The sequence below is a fragment of the Bactrocera tryoni genome, chromosome 2 (assembly GCF_016617805.1).
Source record: "Bactrocera tryoni isolate S06 chromosome 2, CSIRO_BtryS06_freeze2, whole genome shotgun sequence".
Lineage (NCBI taxonomy): Eukaryota > Metazoa > Arthropoda > Insecta > Diptera > Tephritidae > Bactrocera > Bactrocera tryoni.
This window is the reverse complement of record NC_052500.1, coordinates 24,583,560-24,601,646: the sequence shown is the minus strand read 5'-3', so window position 1 is coordinate 24,601,646 and position 18,087 is coordinate 24,583,560. Positions and strand designations below refer to the sequence as shown.

Here is an 18,087-nt window from a genome sequence, read left to right as displayed (position 1 = left end):
AGTCAATTAGCAGGTGTCGTGGTGTTTCAGGCTTTGTGTCCCCGAAATGGCAATTTACGCAAGAGCTAGTAGGTCCATGTTGTCAAAGTTCAACGTGCTGTGTCCAGTGTGAAATGCAACCAGTAGTCTGAGTTTGTCCCTAGGCAGGTTCATTGCATATTTAAACCTGCTGAGGTTATTAACCCCCATCAGCAACTAGGCATGGCGCATGCCTTGCCAATACCTCTCTCCACCAACTCCTTCTTCCTTGCGGAGCAGCTCTTTTATGGTATGTGTTCTCACCCCTATGAAGGTTTCAGGTCCAACCATGTGGATATTGCGGAGAGGACGAGCTCATCAGCCACTTAATTTTCGGTTATACTTTTGTGACCGGACACAGAGATGAAAGCACTTGGTTACGTTCCGATAGGTTATTCACCCGTTCTCTACACTCCTACATCAGTAGCGATTCGAGGAGGAGATTACTTTAAGTGCCGCTTGAATATGTATCTCAAAGTATAGTTGCATTGGAGGTTTATCTCTATACACCGATTTATGGTAAAGACTACTGCCTGAAAAATGTTAGGAAAACTTCCCATAGGTATGGAGAGTTTGGACATGGTCCTGCGACTCCAGCACCAATACCCTCCGATATTTTCGAGCCGTCAGTGTACCACTTGGTCGTACCTAAGTAGTAGCTCGAGAGTGGAATCATTCCATTCAGCTTTGCTGCTAAGGTTAACCCTGAATTTCTTGGTAATACTGTCCCTTGGGAGAAGGCCAAAGATATTACATCACTTAACTCTTTCATCCGGTGGGACCAGATTACCGTACCTCTTCTGTTGTCATTTGTAGCAGTGTGTGTTTGGCTGCAAGACCGATTACTAGGTGAAGTGGTGTAAGCTCAAACATGACTTCCAGTGCTACCGTCGGACAAGTGCTCATTGCACCCGACACGCATATATATGCGAGTCGTTGCAGCTTCGATAGTTGGAGCCCTACTAAAGTCTGCGAAGCTTTCGAGGCCCAGGCCAGCGCTCCATACGTGATTATCGGTCGCACGATCATGGTGTACAACCACACGATCCTTGGCTTGCAGCCACAGGACTTACCAGCTAGTCGATTGCACACTGTTAGCGGTCGGAAGAAGTATATTTGTGAAGTTATTCTTCATTACTTTTATATAAATAAACTTGGCATTTCTGGTGAACACGCTCTAGCTGAGCGGCCGTTCTAGAAATGGTAACTGAAGAAGTTATTTCAAAATCTTTAAAAGTTGACGGATACATTCAAAAGCAAGGAACTTCGGTGAAATATGAATTGAAGCCAAAAGATGTGGAAGGAAGATTTTTCATGTCAAAACGATTGGCAAGCTTTGCCTCCCACTCCTCATAGCCCAGGCCTTATTTCGGTTCGATGTAGAACGGTCTACTGGAATGCGGTTCACTTCAGAAGAGAGTATCAAAAAATGATTTGATTTGTTCTTAGCCGTCAAGCCAAAGCAGTCCTTTTGGAATGGAATCCACAAATTGCAAGAAAAATAGGAATTTGTTATGTCAGTTCAAGATGGGCATTGTTTTGATTGAATCTTTGGATCCTAAACCTGATTTTTGTATATTTTCAACAACAAAAAATAATGATATCTTCAGCATAAGACAACAGCGGTTCCCTTTGGGTGCGCATTCACGCCAAACCTTGCATCGAAATACATGCATAAATTAACTCATATTGCACTTAAATTTTCCAGAGAAAATTATTAGAAGGCTAAAGAGTCTACTTATTGTATTGTAGGGATCAAAATACATAATTTTTATAAACCTCATTTAATAACATCTTACAAACTTATTTCCATTGCAGAATCGCCCACCCAGCTGGCCATCGAGCACTATAATCACATGAAAGTGGCCACTAGATGTCGCCGTCCAATACCGCGCGTCATACACGTTTCCAACTACACTTTCAAAACCTATCATCCCTCCTACACTATTTTGTATCGCTGCGGCGAGGATACGGGCTGCTGTCGCTCGATGGGGCAGACCTGCACTGTCAAAAAGTATGAGAATGTGCCACTCTATTTTATGGTAAGTGAAACCCACCACACCTTTATTATATGCTATATTGCATAGATGCATTTAAAATGTCTTGCCATAAATTTCCTAGTAAATACCAGCATACAAATATATGACAGTTTTCGTACAGCAATTTTCTCATTAATACAACAATATATGGCTATATTGCACATGTGTATGTATGTGTGTGTGTGTCGGCTTATGCATGAATATTATGAGTGCCACAAATGTGCAGGCAAGAAGCAATTAACAATAATTTTGATCGTTAAGCGCTCGGAACAAAAGACAATCGACAACAACAACCACAAATTATATTGACTATCAATTTGCTAAGCGTTGAGGCCGCGCTTGCTTGCATACGACGGCATATTCACTCGCTGGTTAAGCTCTTACGCTTTGCCTGCCGGTGTTTTTGACTAAAGAGCTGTGCGCATGCGCAGAGAAAGTGGGCGATAAATGTCATAATGCTCGGCGTTTTCAATTAAATATTTTCTTGACACACGATTTATGACAAATTTTAAGTTATGTACGTTGTTATTACTCAATGACGTATCCTTAGTTGTGGCAAAGCGTTATGTTTTTATAACGTCAGTCTTTGAGATTTGACTATTTTTCAAGTGAAATTGAAAGCTGATACATACGCAAAAGCATTAGCTAAGTTAGTGAGTGCATTTTGTTATATCATTTCGATGTGATTTTGCTTTCTCGAGATATTTCTGGGGTACCAGCATTTAAGTGAGTGAATGCGTACGTTTTTATAACGGTTGATTTAAGTAGAGGTACTTTTTCAATGACCTTTTTTTGACAGATCATGCGTGAGTCGTGTCAAGTTGTCATGTTATTTTGGTTCAGTATTGTTTGGCATTTCATCGTGGATACACTTACGCCTGAACAACGTTTACAAATCGTTCAAATTAATTACGAAACTTCACGTTCTGCAAAGTGTGTGTTTCGCGCGCCTCGCTTAACAAAATCGGTCTACTGAGCGTACTACGAGTATTTGCAACACCAGCACTCATCTTGAGACCCAGCATTCATTATTGGACAATATTCAACCGAGTAGACCACGCAGTGAAGAAAATATAGCAGCCCTAGCTGAGAGTGTGCACAAAGACCGTTGAAAGACCGTTGGCAGCAACTCGGACTGATCGTCCGTAAATTAAGAGCTTCAAAACCAGGTTGTGCAAGAACTGAAGCCACTCGACCTTACCAAACGACATCGCTTTGCTCTATGGGCTCTTGAGAAGTTCCAAGAAGATCCGATGTTTTCGAGCCAAATTTTGTTCAGCCATTTCATTAAGAAAAAAGCAACGGTTTGGTGTGATTTGTGGAATGGTGAAGTCATCATTCCACATATCTTCAAAATTGATGATGGTGAGAACGTTAACGCGCCTACCGACTATTTAATGCCTGAAGTTGAAGCTCGTGATCACGGCGAGATTTGGTTTCAACAAGTCTAAAGTCTATACGGATAATCACGCTTCGATTCAGGCCTGGGAAAAAACATCACGTATGTTAGTGGCCAGTTACTAGTTGAAATGCTGGTACGAGTCACCGAAATTGGACGCAATGGATTTACCATCTGATATATTATAGTCGTGGCTAACATTTGAAAGAAATAATCTTCAAAAAATCAATGCCAAATAATATTCTATTGAATGATAATAAACATCCCACTTTAAATTTAAAGCTTCTGTGTTTTTTCATTAAAAAATTAGAGAACTCGAAATGGATCACCCTTTTTGTTCCGCTAAATTATTTGGGAAATAATATCTGAGGGTTAGTAGTATGGTTATTGCCCTTCAAAAGTAGTCCAGAGCGCCTGGAAACAAGCAATTGGCCGACACGGTATTAGTCAATAGCTTTTGAGAAAATAAACAATGTCCAGGGAGGATCGTAGAATTTGTATCCATTGCTTAGTTAATATGTTTACCTTTCTGACAACCTAAATACTTTGATATAAATATTCCTATAATTCTCGGTAGCAACTCCAGTTGACTATTGAAGTGGAGTGGATCAAGTGTAACGCTACTACTTATGTACATTGTTACAAGTTTATCGGCTACTGAGTTTCCTAAGTATTATCTAGCAATATAATGGAATACTTGATAACTATTCACGTGATCTCTTCAATAATTATTCTTGATGGTACATACTCAATTTGATAAGAGTCATACGTTCAAATTCCCAGCGGAAAGTCCCCCTTTCAGAATTACAAACAGAAAACATAAATTATATTCAAAGAGCGCCATATTATTTAGTATAATATATACATATGTTATATATAGTTGGGGTTAACTGTTTCATAGATTTAGTAGCGAGTCCCATCTCCTTCGTTTTACTTTTATCAGACAAATGACCCAAAATATTTATATTGCCTCGAGCACACAAGTTCCCACGGCTGTGTCTCCGAAACTATTACTCGGATCAACTTGAAAATTTGGGACAATATTCCAGAAGTGTAGTAGAATTTAATAAGACCATAAAAAAATTCGATTTTTTCGAAATCCGTAAACCCATGTAACCCCTTAATGGAGAATATTTTGAAAAAATAGTAATGAACAATCTTTCAACTATGACTTGATATAACTAATGTCAAGTGGTTAATGTGATCATTCGCAATAAAGATTTGGAGTTTGACTGTATGGTGGTTCTATTTTGGTCAAAAGAGAATGGGACGGTTTTGCAGTCTAAATAATGAATTTGACTTTGCGGAGTTTGAGAGACTTCTATCTGTGAAGAGTGGGTACTTCGGAACTAGTTAAGTCTAATTTCACTAACCTTACTCACAATTTTTAAATAATTTTCGAGAGAAATTTTCATAAAAAATACAACCAAATTTATATATGGATCACTCAAGAGTGCGATGCAAAGAAGAAAAAGAAATTGACCAGCTTTCTATACACAATTTATCAGATCACATTGTCATTCCTCATTATAATTTCAGTAGATCATAAGCTTGTATTATATTCAATTATTTATCGCCTTACGATAACTCAGCGAGCGTGTCTTCGTACTTCCATATGCTTCTGGGGTATATTTATTTTTACGAGACTTGATTTTATCTTGTTTTATTTTTCAATAGCAACTGCGGAACAATTAAAGTGGGGATACAACTGTTTTATTATAGGAAATTGTTTTATTTTTTTTCTTGTTTCAAATCGCCGGTCAGCTGGCGACGGCGCCGATATTTATAAAGCTTCAGGGTCTTCAGGTCATTGGTCTCCTCCTTGGCGACCTCGCCTTTATACATGCATATGTTAAGAATCCCCCAATTAGTTGGCTGTATGGTGCAAGTTCATATAGCATACATACATATACAACAACAACAGCGCAACAAATCCGCTTAAATACATATGTATGTATATTTGAATATCAATTCTTCTACACAATTGCTTGTTATGTTATGCCAAAGGTGCCCGACCGAGGTGTGTTGCCGGCAAATCGTGGCACCAGCGACCCATAAATTTGGCGATAAAAAACTCCAATTTGACTGCAACGAAAAACAAGCCGCCGTGAATAGGAATGTAAACAAAAACAACAATTACACCAGAACGATTGCAGCAAAAGAAATGCAAATGCGAAACAATGAATGACTCAGGCGAAAGAAATTTCGAAGGGGCGTTGCACTTTCATACACATTTTTTTTTTTTGGACGTCTTGCTTTTTCGCCGGAATAGTTTAGCCGGTAAAACTTCATAGTCAGACGGACGCACGTACAAACAGCAACAACACAGGCGCTTATGAAAATAAATAAGGCTGTCATTCATAGAATTAATTCAATTACAAATATACATATGTTTGTAAATATACATGCATATACATATATACATACACATATATAGCAGCTATCGCTACAAATGCTGTTTGTTTGTTATTTGTGATTTGCAGGTAGAATTGGTGAACTCCAGCAACTCGCGCAAGCATCCCGAAGTCTTGATGCTGCGCAACGACACCGAATGCCACTGCATAAATCGTACGTACTTGACCTCTACGCCAGAGTTCATCACACGCGACAAACGTTCCGATCTCGCGTATAGGCGACGCACACGTTCGCACATTGCGGCTTTTGATGGCACAATGGATGCGGCGAATCAATTGGAGGAACGCAGTGACCTTGAATATGATAGTGAAAAGAGTCGAGAGGCAGTCTGTCGCTGTCCCAGACACTTCGATGTGTTCCAAGAGGATATTAGATGGGAGGCAACGCAGCGACGTCATGAATCACAAACAAATGTTGCACGCACCTACAATTGCCGTTGCGACTGTGCAGACGCTAATGCATCGTGTCAGCGCTTCAAGAATGGTGATGAGGGCTTCGCAATGAATGATCGCAGGTGAGCACATATTTATGACACATTTATAAAACTTTGCTTACGAAACTTTCTGTACCAAGTTTAACGCACATTTTGGCATTCAGCGCTTTATTCAGCTATCTTACTCTTTTGCTGAATAAGCGCTGAAAGCCAAAAGTCTTCATGAGCAGGGTAAATAATGTAAATTGTACGTTATCGTCGTTAGAGAAGAGTCTGTTGTACCAAGCCTCCGGACATTTTGGCATTCCGCACTTTATTCGGCTGTCATTCTCTATCGCTGAATAAGCGCCTTTATGAGCGGAGTAAATAATCTAAGCTATGCGTTTTCATTGTTATAGAAGCGTCTGTTGGTACCAAAAATTTAAAAAATAAATAGGCGGAATCATTAAATGTTACTTGGGGTAATACAAGGGGCCTTTATTGGAACCGGGATCAAAAATGGACGATGGACGTGGCCCTGCTCACATTTCGGTGCAAATCCATATCCCAGGACTTACTGGACCGATATGTACCAAATTTAGCGTATAATGTTACCTTGACATTCATATATTCCCGTGAAAAATAACGGAAATCGGACTACAACCACGACTACTTCCTATTAAACCCATTTTTAAGTTCCATCTGATTATTTCACTTACTATCGTGATAAAACTTTGCCCGGATAGTGCGCTCAAAGTAGGCCATCTTATGACCAAAACTTGTCTAAACCGGACCTAACCTATTCAAATCTCCAGATACCGAATATGTGGATCAAGTTTTCACTTGTGAACTTTTTATCAAAAATATCTGAATTCGGAGAGAATCCTTTTCTAATAATAATATGCCTAAAGGTCGAAAACGGGTTAAACATGTATTATTCCCTTAGCCGCCATATACTTAATATAAAGATTTTCGAACATCCGGGTGACTTTATACCGCATATATCGGCCAATATGTGAGTTCACTTAACAAAATTTAGAGAGAGTGTTTTTTAAATAACGGTGCACTTCTCTTCTTAGAACGAATGGCATGAAAACTTGTCATAGATCCCATATAACTTACAAACCTTATGCACCTGAAGATATTTTCTTGGATTTGATCCTGGCAAGATGCAAGAGTTTGAAATGCTCGGTAACACCTGAACTTAGCTCTACCTTACTTGGTTTTCTTGAAGGGTATTACTTAAGTATAACTTCGGTGCTTTCGAAGTTAACGGTTTTTGTTATTTTAGAGTGCTTTTGACGGATAAATGTTCGGGATGTAACGTCATAAGAGAGCGTTCTTTAGCTAACATTTTGTTCTCTTCTCCTTATCTCTTCCCAGATGCATTGCTGAGAGGCTGTGCAGTGTACCCAACTGTTCCTTTGGCATTTACAATGAACAAATCGGTCGCTGTCCGCGTTCGAACAGGAAACTCAAACGTCACAATAACGGCTTCGGCTAAACTGTTAGTATACACAAATTTTTACTGTTAAAGTTTTCAGCCAATTATGTTTAAACAAATAAATTATATAATTTTAAGCGCGTAGTTTAAAGAAATTTTGTAAATATTATTATAAGTAATATTTAAGCTATTTTATTTGAATGTCAATTGTACGAGTATTACTTATGATTGCTTATAATTACTTAAATATACTTAAATGTAGACTTAAGTTTAAAATATGTAATAATAAAATAAATGTTATTGCTTTCGCCGACTGAAATGTAAAGCCATATTGAATTTTCGCCAATAACCAAGTGAATGTGTCCCACATAAATCAGAAGAATTTAAAACAAATATAAATAAATACATATTTATGTATGTAATGTAAGAAACATATTGTATTTAATTTTTTTAAGTATTTAGTTAATGTAATGATGCTTGAATAACAAATGATTATGCGGAAAAAAATTATATTGAAGTTATTAAACCTGGGAGATCCTTTCAGATTTTTTGGTTTTATGTGTCGTTATAGGTATTGTAACAATTCGGAATGTTGTTGAGGTCAGACTCCTACAGAAGATATAAATTCGAGTCTGTGCCAGTTAAATACACCGGGTTAATATACTAGGAGTGGTATATATGCATATCTCCTAGTATAACCGAATTTATGAGGAAATTATTTTTTTTATAGGTAGCCATGTCTGGGAACTTATATTCGTACTCAATCGTAATTCGTTACTCAATCTGATAGCCGAACCATGAATGCATTTAATTAAATCACCATTGCTCCATCCAAGAACCAGCGCTTATCGACGGTATGGTGAATTCAATCGAGGTCATAGATAACTCCAAGATGAACTTTGGGAGGGTTGTCCCAAATTACTTGTGGCTCCGGAAACTATTGATGCTCTGCGCAAACTGATATTGCAGGGTCGTCATGTCACTTAACGTGAGACTAAGGCAACTATAAGCTTTAATGGGACCAACCCAAATTTAATATTGCATAAACATTTGACGGTAGATTTTGTTGTGTTCAGAGAAATTTAAAAAATACGATAGCGGTGATTCGAAACATGTCTATGACAAGGTGAAAGGTATTGAGTAGAAGATTTATACGGAGTCTGTGTGGTACATACCATTTGTTTGCCAGTTTTCTTTCACTCTTCACCACAACAATGCTAGCTCTCACATATGTATAGACTGAAAACACAGCATTTTTGAGTACTCAAAACATCGATTTGATGAGTTATCCACCGTATAGTCTTGACTTGGCACCGAATAACTTATTTTTATTCCCGTACTTAAAAGATAAACTAAAAGCTCGACGTTTTTCGACACCTAACGAGGGGGTTAATGCATTCGGAACGCAAGTTTTGGATATACCTCAATCAGAGTGGCAAAAATGCTGCGACAATTGGTTCAAAGTCGTGCAAAAGCCAAAAAAAAAACAAAGCGGTTTTCGAGTATTGATCCTTTTTTGAGCTTTAATCTCGAAATATAAAATATAACCCTCGTATAATAAATATTAAATAATGGGAGTTGCCTTATATTTTTCTACTTTAATTGACACGTTGGCTGGCAGTGTATCACCGGTGATCACAACAAAAATCTACTCCGAACAGTTCGTATTAAACTGAGCCTGCTTATGGCATTACAAAGGTCCTGTAGGTTTTTATATGGCGTGACAGTAAGCCAGTGTAACTTGTGGAGTCAGTAGGGTAGTCTTTTTTTAATTTTTTTTTTTGCATTTTCTGTTCCCCTATACACTTAGAATTAATGTAGAAACCCATTTTACCATTGGAAAGTTTCGAAAAAGGCCCAAAAATAATAATACTGCTCGACGTTCGGAGCGCTCGGAGTACACAACTGGCAGTACCTCAAACTTTAAACGCGTTTTTCTCAAAACACACTTTTTAAAACTGCTTAATTATTAATATTTTAATTTGCTTAATTATTATTTTTTTTAATGTTCACAAAACGCCTGGTAGATTCATAATTTTTTATAATTTACTGATAATGTTATGACAAAATTTATGTAAAAAACATGGGGAAAAATTCAAAAAAAAAAACCGTTAATTACTTTTTTATTTATCAAAATTTTTTCATGACTCTAGTAGGGATGAAGACCATTCATGTACTTTTTAAGAATAAATTGGGTTTTTGTGTTTCATATGATCGAAAGATGAGAAATCGTGTTCGCCGATGAAAAAACGCATCTCATTCACTCAGCCATTTCTCCGCCAGATGTCATCAAAAAATTCCCAAAAAATTTGTTTATACACTCCACGATATACCTCATGATATGTGAAAAAAGTTCTATTGTAGAATAAAAATTTCTATGAGAAAAAATCTCAAAAAAACAGGCCAGATTACCCTACTGACCGCTTAACCTAACCTATATAACCTATAATTAAGCGTCATTCCTTAAATTAATTTAAATGTGCGCTGGGTAAAAAGTATTATCATTTTCAATTTGGTGTTACTATGACGATATTAATTAAATTCAAATAAAATATACAAATAATATAATAAAAAAATAACACGAATTAAAATACCATAAGCCAAATAGCTTTATCGGAAGTAATTTTTGTCACTGATTGTGACAACAAAAATTAGCATATTAAACATGCTATCACATTACACAGAGAGAAAAAATTGGTGCAATTTGTACTAATTTATGGATTATTCTTCTTATTTATTAGCGTAGACACCGCTTACGCGGTTAATTTATGCATTACATATTAGAAAATGGATATGTTAAAAATCAGTAGACACTTTCTATTGTAAATATAAATATAATATAAATTCCTAGGTCTCATATTACACACAACCTTACGGTGGAATAGGCATGTGGGATCAGCACTGTCCAGAGCCACCAAAGCACTCATGATATGAAAAGGTAGGTAGACCCTGAGGCTGTAAGTAAGGTATCATCAGGTGGCTGTATACCCTGTTTGTAACGCCTATTGTCACTTATGAAGCGGTTGCGAGGACAGCGAAGGCAGCGTAGTCTTCGGAAGTTCTTCAACTATCGAAGCTTGAGAGAGTCGCTTGCGACTGCGCTTCAAGGGCAATGCGCACTTGCCCAACCGCAGCACTTGAAGTCATGCTGGAGCTCACACCTCTTCATCTAGTGATCAAAGATGTTGCTCATGGCAAAGGGAGGATATACCACTTTAAAGTTAGTCTCGGCAGTAAGGCGGAGTGGAGTGATTCCATACTCGACTTACTGCTGAGGGGCAGCACTATCCAGGCATTAGAGAAGGCATTGCGGAACCACATGCCAAGCTCTTCAGACCAACGATATGTTTTCCGCGATATGGCATTCAAGCAGAAGTATTCTCAGCTTATGAAGTCAACTCGATATTAGTGGAGGAATGTATAGGAAGGCTGAACCGCCTATCAGTCTGGCTGGAGTATAAAAAGGTAGATGGTAATAAGCTGACGGACGAACTGGCTCTGCGGCGGCTTTCAGGATGTTGGAGCCAAAACCATGCATTGCGGTGGGGTCACACACCATAAAAGAGTAGCTCCGCACAGAGTATAGAGAGGGGAGAGAATGGCACTGGCAGCAGGCAACAGAAATGCGCCACGCCAATCTGCTATTGGAAGGTTACAACTTAGCAAGGTTTAGATATATGATCAACCTCCTCTGAGACAAGTTCCGTCTACTTGTCGCGCTCTATACTGGGCACTGTAAGCTCAAAAAACACGTGTCCAACATGGACATATATTCTTGTGCAAACTTGATTCCAGTTTCCCCAGCAATTTGAAGAAGTAAGCGCAAGGCACTTGGATCCATCTAAGTCGACAGGGATCACATCACCTCCATTGCGGCCAGCTAGCTCTTGGAATTGTTCAGAGTATGTACATATACAAAACCCAAGTATATACATACATATGTATGCATCATAAATCTTCCTAGCTTATTTAAGGACCATCCTAACGAACATAAATGTATATACATAGTATATACGAGTTGATAAGTATGTAAATACTTATGTATATCATCTGTATCGTCGATTTAACCGAAAGATATTCAATTTTTATATAGTCGTAAAAGCAATCAGTTTCAATTATCATTCTGTAGAAATTCAAAAAAATTCGCCACAGAAAATAATAAAAAAAAATTCGGGTGTTGCGTTAAATTGCTGCGCAAAATTAATTGACTTTCAGCTTTAAATTGTCTGGCTCACAATTAGCCCACTATTGTGGCGAGTAGCATTCACAGATCGTTATCGAAAATTTAACGAGCATCTAATATTCGCTCGACCCAATTGCAGGCGACATTCGAACACACATACTTACCTATGCATACACAATCAGATATAGAGATATATGCACATAAAATGATCGCGGCGTGGGTCAATGTTATCAACGAGGAGACCTCCAACGATTAATTTTTATAAATACGAGTAACGGTTGCATTCCGTTAAGCTGTGGTTAAACTCACATGCAATTGAACTGCGAATGTTGAACATTTATAAATAGGTACCACGTTATTTAGTGCTGCCTGGTAACTCTACTGATTCCGATATCAGTCTCTTTTTTAAATTGTTGGATCAAATCCTCGTGTGGTTCAAGATTATTTTATTTGGGGGTATGTTAAATTAACCAGCAACGATCGAGGAGCTCGAAGAAAACATTCTGCACACAATGGTCGAATTAACAGCCAAATTGGCATAAGTGCGTGAAGATATGCAAACAGTGGACTTCAAGTCACAGTGAACATCTCGACTTAATTATAATCTAATGATAAGTCTATACCAGAATTAAATTCATATGTTTTTGATACTCTAAAGATATTACCTAGTCATAAATATTTGGGTATAATCCTTTGTGAAAAGTACGTGCGGCGCTAGTTCACAAATTGGCCATGAAGGACACTGACTTGATGATGCTGAGCTGTTTTTCGATTTGTAACAATGAATGAAAAAATGGCTCCTTCTTTTCACTCCGACATTATTCAAAAGCCATAAAAGTGGATTATTAACTATGAATCGAACACAAAGCCTGAAAATACGTAAGAAGTTACGGTGTCAATATTTCCAGAAGCATATGGAATAATTTTCTCGAGTTTATGGAAAATTAAAAAAAAAACCATCGCTATTTAAAAGGAGTTTTGAAAAGTTCGAAGAACGAAATCACCGTACGAAGGCCATATCTGAAGGCGAAAACCTAACTACAGTGGGATAAACCTCCTCAATATCGCCTAAGGTTTCAGCGAACGTACTATGTGAAAGATTAAAGTCCACCGTCAGCATATTGATTGGACCTTATCTTTAGGGCAGGAAAGTCAACAACTGACCATGTTCACCATGCGCCAAATCTTGAAAAAGACCCGTGAAAAGAGAATCGAACACAGCACCTCTTCGCTGTTTTTAAAGCTGCTTTTGACAGCACAAAACGGAGCTGCCTTTATGCTGCTACGTCTGTATTTGGTATCCCCGCAAAACTAATAAGGTAGTGTAAATTGATGTTGAGCAACACCAAAAGCTCCGTCTGGATCGGGAAGGACTTCTCCGAGCAGTTTAATACCAAACGAGGTTTCTGAAAAGGCGACTCCATATCGTGCGACTTCTTCAATCTACTGATGGAGAAAATAATTCGAGCTACAGAGCTGATTGAAGCTGTTGCCGTACGCCGATGAATATATTATTGGCCTCAACTACCGCGCCGTTAGTTTTACCTTGGACTGGATAAGGAAGCGAGCAAGTAGGTTTGATAGTGAACGAGGGCAAGACGAAATATCTCTTGTCATTACACAGTTGTTGCATTCGCGACTTGTCTCCCACGTCACTGTTGACAATCATAACTTCGAAGTCGTAGATAATTTCGTCTATCTTGGAACCAGCATTACTATCCAAAAACAACGTCAGCCTCGAAATCCAACGCAAAATAACAAGTGCTTTTTTTGGACTTAGTAGGCAATTGAGAAGCAAAGTCTTCTCTAGCGAACAAAGACCAAACTCTATATGTCACTCATCATCCATCCTGCGATATGGTACCGAGGCATGGACGATGACAACATCTGATGAGTCGGAAAACGAGTTTTCGAGAGAAAAGTTCTGCGGAAAATTTACCGTCTTTTGCTCATTGGCGGCGGCGAATACCGCAGTCGACGGAACGATAACGAGCTGTACGAGATTTACGGCGACATTGACATGGTTCAGCGAATTAAGAGCAACGCTGGCTAGGTCATGTCGTTCGATTGGTCGAAAACTCTCCAATTCTTCTGCGCACTACCCGCCGTGGGAAGCAGAAGAAGAGAAAGACCTTCACACCATTGAAGAGACGAAGTAAAGAAGGACCTGGCTACACTTGGAATCTCAAACTGGCACCAAAGAGCGAAAGGAAGAACCACCGGCGTGCTGTTGTAAATAAAGAACATGTCTATGAAGACTCTTGCCTCGTAATCTACGACATTTCCAAGGTTTATAATTTCAGAACTTCTAGATTGAGACCAAAGATTTGGAAAAAAATTTACTTCCCTGAATTGTCCATAAATCGGGGAACACTAAAAAATGAAACAAGCTTTACAACAGGCTAAATAATGAATTCTTTATTATATGTAAAGCTACCTAAAAATAAATAAATGTAAGACTAAATGGAATATAAATATAAAAGTAAGGAAACTTCAAAGCTTTTCAGCAACAATTTGAACTCGGTGTAAATGCCACTTAAACTTATTTAATGCAATATGCGGGATTCATTGGCGCCACCAGCGCCACCAACCCCGCCGCCAGCGCTGCAGTTGCAGAAGCGTGTGGCACGTTGCGTTGGTGACGGTGTTGACATGTGCAGCACTTCCTGCTTAACGGTATAGCCACGCAACATATTGTCGCCGCTGCAGCACGTGCAAGGCTCGCTCATGCCGCCATGTGATCTGCCCACCTTACACGCCACCTGCGGATTTCCGCCCTCATCGCCGTCGAACTTGACACAGCGTGTGGTAGGACATTTCTAAGAAAGTACGAAAAAAAGTGAAAATATGCAACTTGGCCACAATAAAAACAAGAAATACGTTGAGACGCACCACAACCACCATCGGACGCCCGTCGTCATCATCGCAAGCATCATTGTCGCAAGTGCAACAGTCGATTTCCGCTTGCTTGCGTATGATATACTTCGCCAAACAGCAAATGAGGAGCTAAAAGAAATCATGAAATGTAGCCGAAAATCAATGTGTACCAATGCTGGCGAGAGCTCACGTCCAATTTGAAGGCGATCAGCACGAGCGCAATCAGCACATAGAGTATCTCCCACATTTTATTGGTGAACAGCGGCAAACAGCCCTCAGTGTTGATCTGCGACAGCGTCAGGTAGGGTATGCGACTGTTATCGGTGCGCGGTATGTAATTCTCGAAGCAGGTGGCGCACGTGTGCTTGCAACAAGCGTACGGCGCCAAAGCGGTCTCACTAAGAAAACGGTCAACAACACATTTTTTTTATTTTAATCGAATCACATATTTCACCGAACACTTCACCTGCTCGCCGACTGACACTGCGTTGCCTCTGCCGGCATCCAGGAGGCCTTCATCCAATCTTTGTAACTGTGCACGCCACAACATTCCTTATGATACTGTAAACCGTCCCAAAGCAGCTTCCACTCCGGGCACGTGTAGTAGAGATCGATACCCTTAAGTAGCGACATTTCCGCCGTATTCTCCAAGGCATCGGCGCACGTGATCAATGACCAAATGGTGCCGAACCCACAGAAGACGACCACAAAACAAAAGAACATCCAAAGATTAAGCAGCAAATTGACGTTGGGTGAACAGCGACGCGACCACAGCGAAGACCACATGGCAATGCTGCAGGCATACACCACCATTAGTTGAAAACCGAGTATGTAGGTGTTGAAGAATTGACCGCCCAGCATTTTTCGCTCGACATCTGCCATGTAAGCGCCCAATATGCGTTGATAAATGGCGGTTACGATTATAATGGCCAAACCGAGAAAAATTTCCGACAACAATAGCATGGTAAGATAGACGCGCGCGCGACCGAACGGCTCCTGCATTTGGGCATCGTTCAAAACAAATTCATAAAACTTAAAAGAAAACTCTGTTTGTGTCACGGAAAGTCAGAATCAAAAAAACAAAGCGTTGCCTTCTAAACATTTTTTTTTTTTTATTTTCGTGTTTGTCGAGAAGAGAAAAATTGCTCTTCGATTTTCAGTTTTTTTTTGAAATATTCTTTGTGATATTAAAAGTTTAGCATGTACGACCTGTGATCCGAGTGAAGTAGATGAAGTCATATGTTTTTTTTATTATTAGAATGTATTGCAAGCAAGTTGCCAGCGAGTCTTGTTTGCGCTGTCCATTATAACTTTATCCTTAAGTAAGTTGTAATCAACTTATAACATTGCACTGTTAATTGCACTACTCACGAGACCTCGTCCAAAACAAACTAGTTAGTTACGCACCAGATCCCACATATACATATAACTCAGTCTATGTTCAGTTTCTATATCAAACGTATTTTGAAGAAACTTTGAGCCATCTAGTGTAGAAAATTTTGCTAAGCTCATCACTTGGGTGCTTGAGTTTGCTAAATACACTCCATACATTCCATCAAAGCATGTTGCAGCAACATAAGGCCTAGCAACAATTTGATTTCTTACTTGAGAACAGTCAATAGTAAGGAATAGTTGATTGCAAGTAATTGGGGCCTCTGTCGGGGAAAATAAAAGCAGTTTGTTTAGCTTATACACATGGGTTAGTTTGGGCGACATCTGTTGGGTGATAGTAGTTTAGTGAACCAACAACTTGCATTTGTGTACCAAGTCATCATTGCTTTATCAAATTGGGTTAGCAAGTAAAATAAATAATTAATTAAAAAAAAAAAAACAAAATCAGTAGTTATTTCAAAGTATTTTTCACATAAATTTAATACCTGGAGAATTTGCAAATTTATATTCCTTTGAATCCCAAAAACTCAAAAGAAAAATTAATTTAGAATGAGTCGTAAAAGCCACTGCACCTATGGCGGGTGTTGACAGGAATTGCGTGATGAAGGAAAAACGTTCGAAATCATTGCAGATATGTTAGGATGTTCGGAAAACTTTGTAACTAATGCTCTCAAATATAAAAACGAAGAAGAAACTCGGGGTCGTTCAAGAAAAACTAGCCTGATTGATGATCGCCGTATACTTCTCATGGCAAAAAAGGACTCCTTTTTGACTTCACGACAAATTGCAGCGGAAATTGGACTAATTGGACTAAATGTTAGCTCGCAGGCAGAAGGTTAAAGCCTGCATTAACATGACGGAAACATATTGGTGTGCGGATGAATCTTCCGGCAAGGCGTTGCTCTTTTATTTTGGATAAAGGACCGTCTTTGAGTACAGAAATATTTTGAGGAACGTTATGCTATGTACCATATGCTGAAAAACCCCGCTAAAACGGCGTTATCAACAAGATGACGGCCTGAAACATACATCGATCTTGGTATCTGCGGCGGTTCAAGTATGCAAATGTAACCTGTCTGCAATGGCATAGTCGGTCCCCTGATCCCAACCCGATTGAGAACAATTGTAGTGACCTTAAGAGGAGATTGGCAGCCTTGTGATTTCAAAAGAAGGAGGAATTGTGGCTGAAAACAAAGGAACTTTGAGACGACACCCCATTGGAAACCTGAGGAACTTAATTCAATACATGACGAGCAGAATGGGAAAACTTATGAAAGACCAAGGAGGATATACAGCTTATTAAAAACCGGTGGACGCTATAAACTCTGTTGTTTTTTTTTTTTTTTCATTGGACAAAAATATTTAAAAATAATAGCTTTATTATTTTGACCAATGCTATTTCTTGTTTTGAAAAAAATTTCAGTTTTACTAATCGGAATGAAAGATTTCCGATATATTTAGGTTTAATAAAGTAAAGCAAAGATTTAACTAAAACAAAATTGTTTTAATTGCAAATATTTAAAAGTTACTAAGTAAAAACTGTTCACACCTATTATTTTGTCCATAAGTGTAGCCATTTTAAGCAGCCTATTTGCTATTACTGTAATCATATTGATCGACAACAAATATTTAAGTTTTTTAATGAAAAAATTAGGATATTAGCTCGTAGTTTATTGGCTAAAATATATGAAGAGAGCACAATTTTCCTATTCCCTACGAAATATAATGGATTTCAACCCTCTGAGGTTCGTAGTTTTTGATTGAGTCATGGGAAATTAAAATTATTAGCAGGTTACGATTTTTAGCAGACAAATCTAGTTTTTCTGAGTCTATTTTTGGCGTAAAAAAATTTTAAAAGAGTTATAGGAACCTTCATTTTTAAATTGGATGGGTTTTATTAAGTGTCAT

General features: G+C 38.6%; 2 protein-coding genes across 5 annotated transcripts in view; one reads left to right on the top strand and one right to left on the bottom strand.

Moving 5' to 3' along the window:
• The window catches only part of LOC120768950, a 38,929-nt gene extending 30,693 nt beyond the window's left edge, over positions 1-8,236 (top strand). For all 4 annotated transcript variants that reach the window (XM_040095738.1, XM_040095737.1, XM_040095736.1 and 1 more), the window contains exons 4-6: positions 1,837-2,060; positions 5,940-6,385; positions 7,667-8,236. In XM_040095738.1, coding sequence (XP_039951672.1) covers positions 1,837-2,060; positions 5,940-6,385; positions 7,667-7,787 — 791 coding nt within the window. In that variant the 3' untranslated portion in view covers positions 7,788-8,236. The remainder of the gene's footprint in view (positions 1-1,836; positions 2,061-5,939; positions 6,386-7,666) is intronic.
• Positions 8,237-14,456: 6,220 nt separating this feature from the next.
• Positions 14,457-15,789, bottom strand: LOC120769628. Its single transcript, XM_040096733.1, has 4 exons — positions 15,254-15,789; positions 14,978-15,185; positions 14,803-14,916; positions 14,457-14,729 (listed from the first exon to the last, which is right to left on the bottom strand). Exons 1-4 carry the CDS (start codon positions 15,787-15,789, stop codon positions 14,457-14,459), a joined length of 1,131 nt encoding a protein of 376 aa, XP_039952667.1.
• Between the last annotated feature and the right edge of the window lie 2,298 nt (positions 15,790-18,087).

Coding starts and splice junctions, on each gene's coding strand:
- LOC120769628 (XM_040096733.1), bottom strand. CDS start 15,789: ATGCAGGAGCCGTTCGGTCGCGCGCGCGTCTATCTTACCATGCTATTG. Junction 15,186..15,253: donor CAGTGTCAGTCGGCGAGCAG/GTGAAGTGTTCG, acceptor CCGTTTTCTTAG/TGAGACCGCTTTGGCGCCGT. Junction 14,917..14,977: donor TGATCGCCTTCAAATTGGAC/GTGAGCTCTCGC, acceptor GATTTCTTTTAG/CTCCTCATTTGCTGTTTGGC.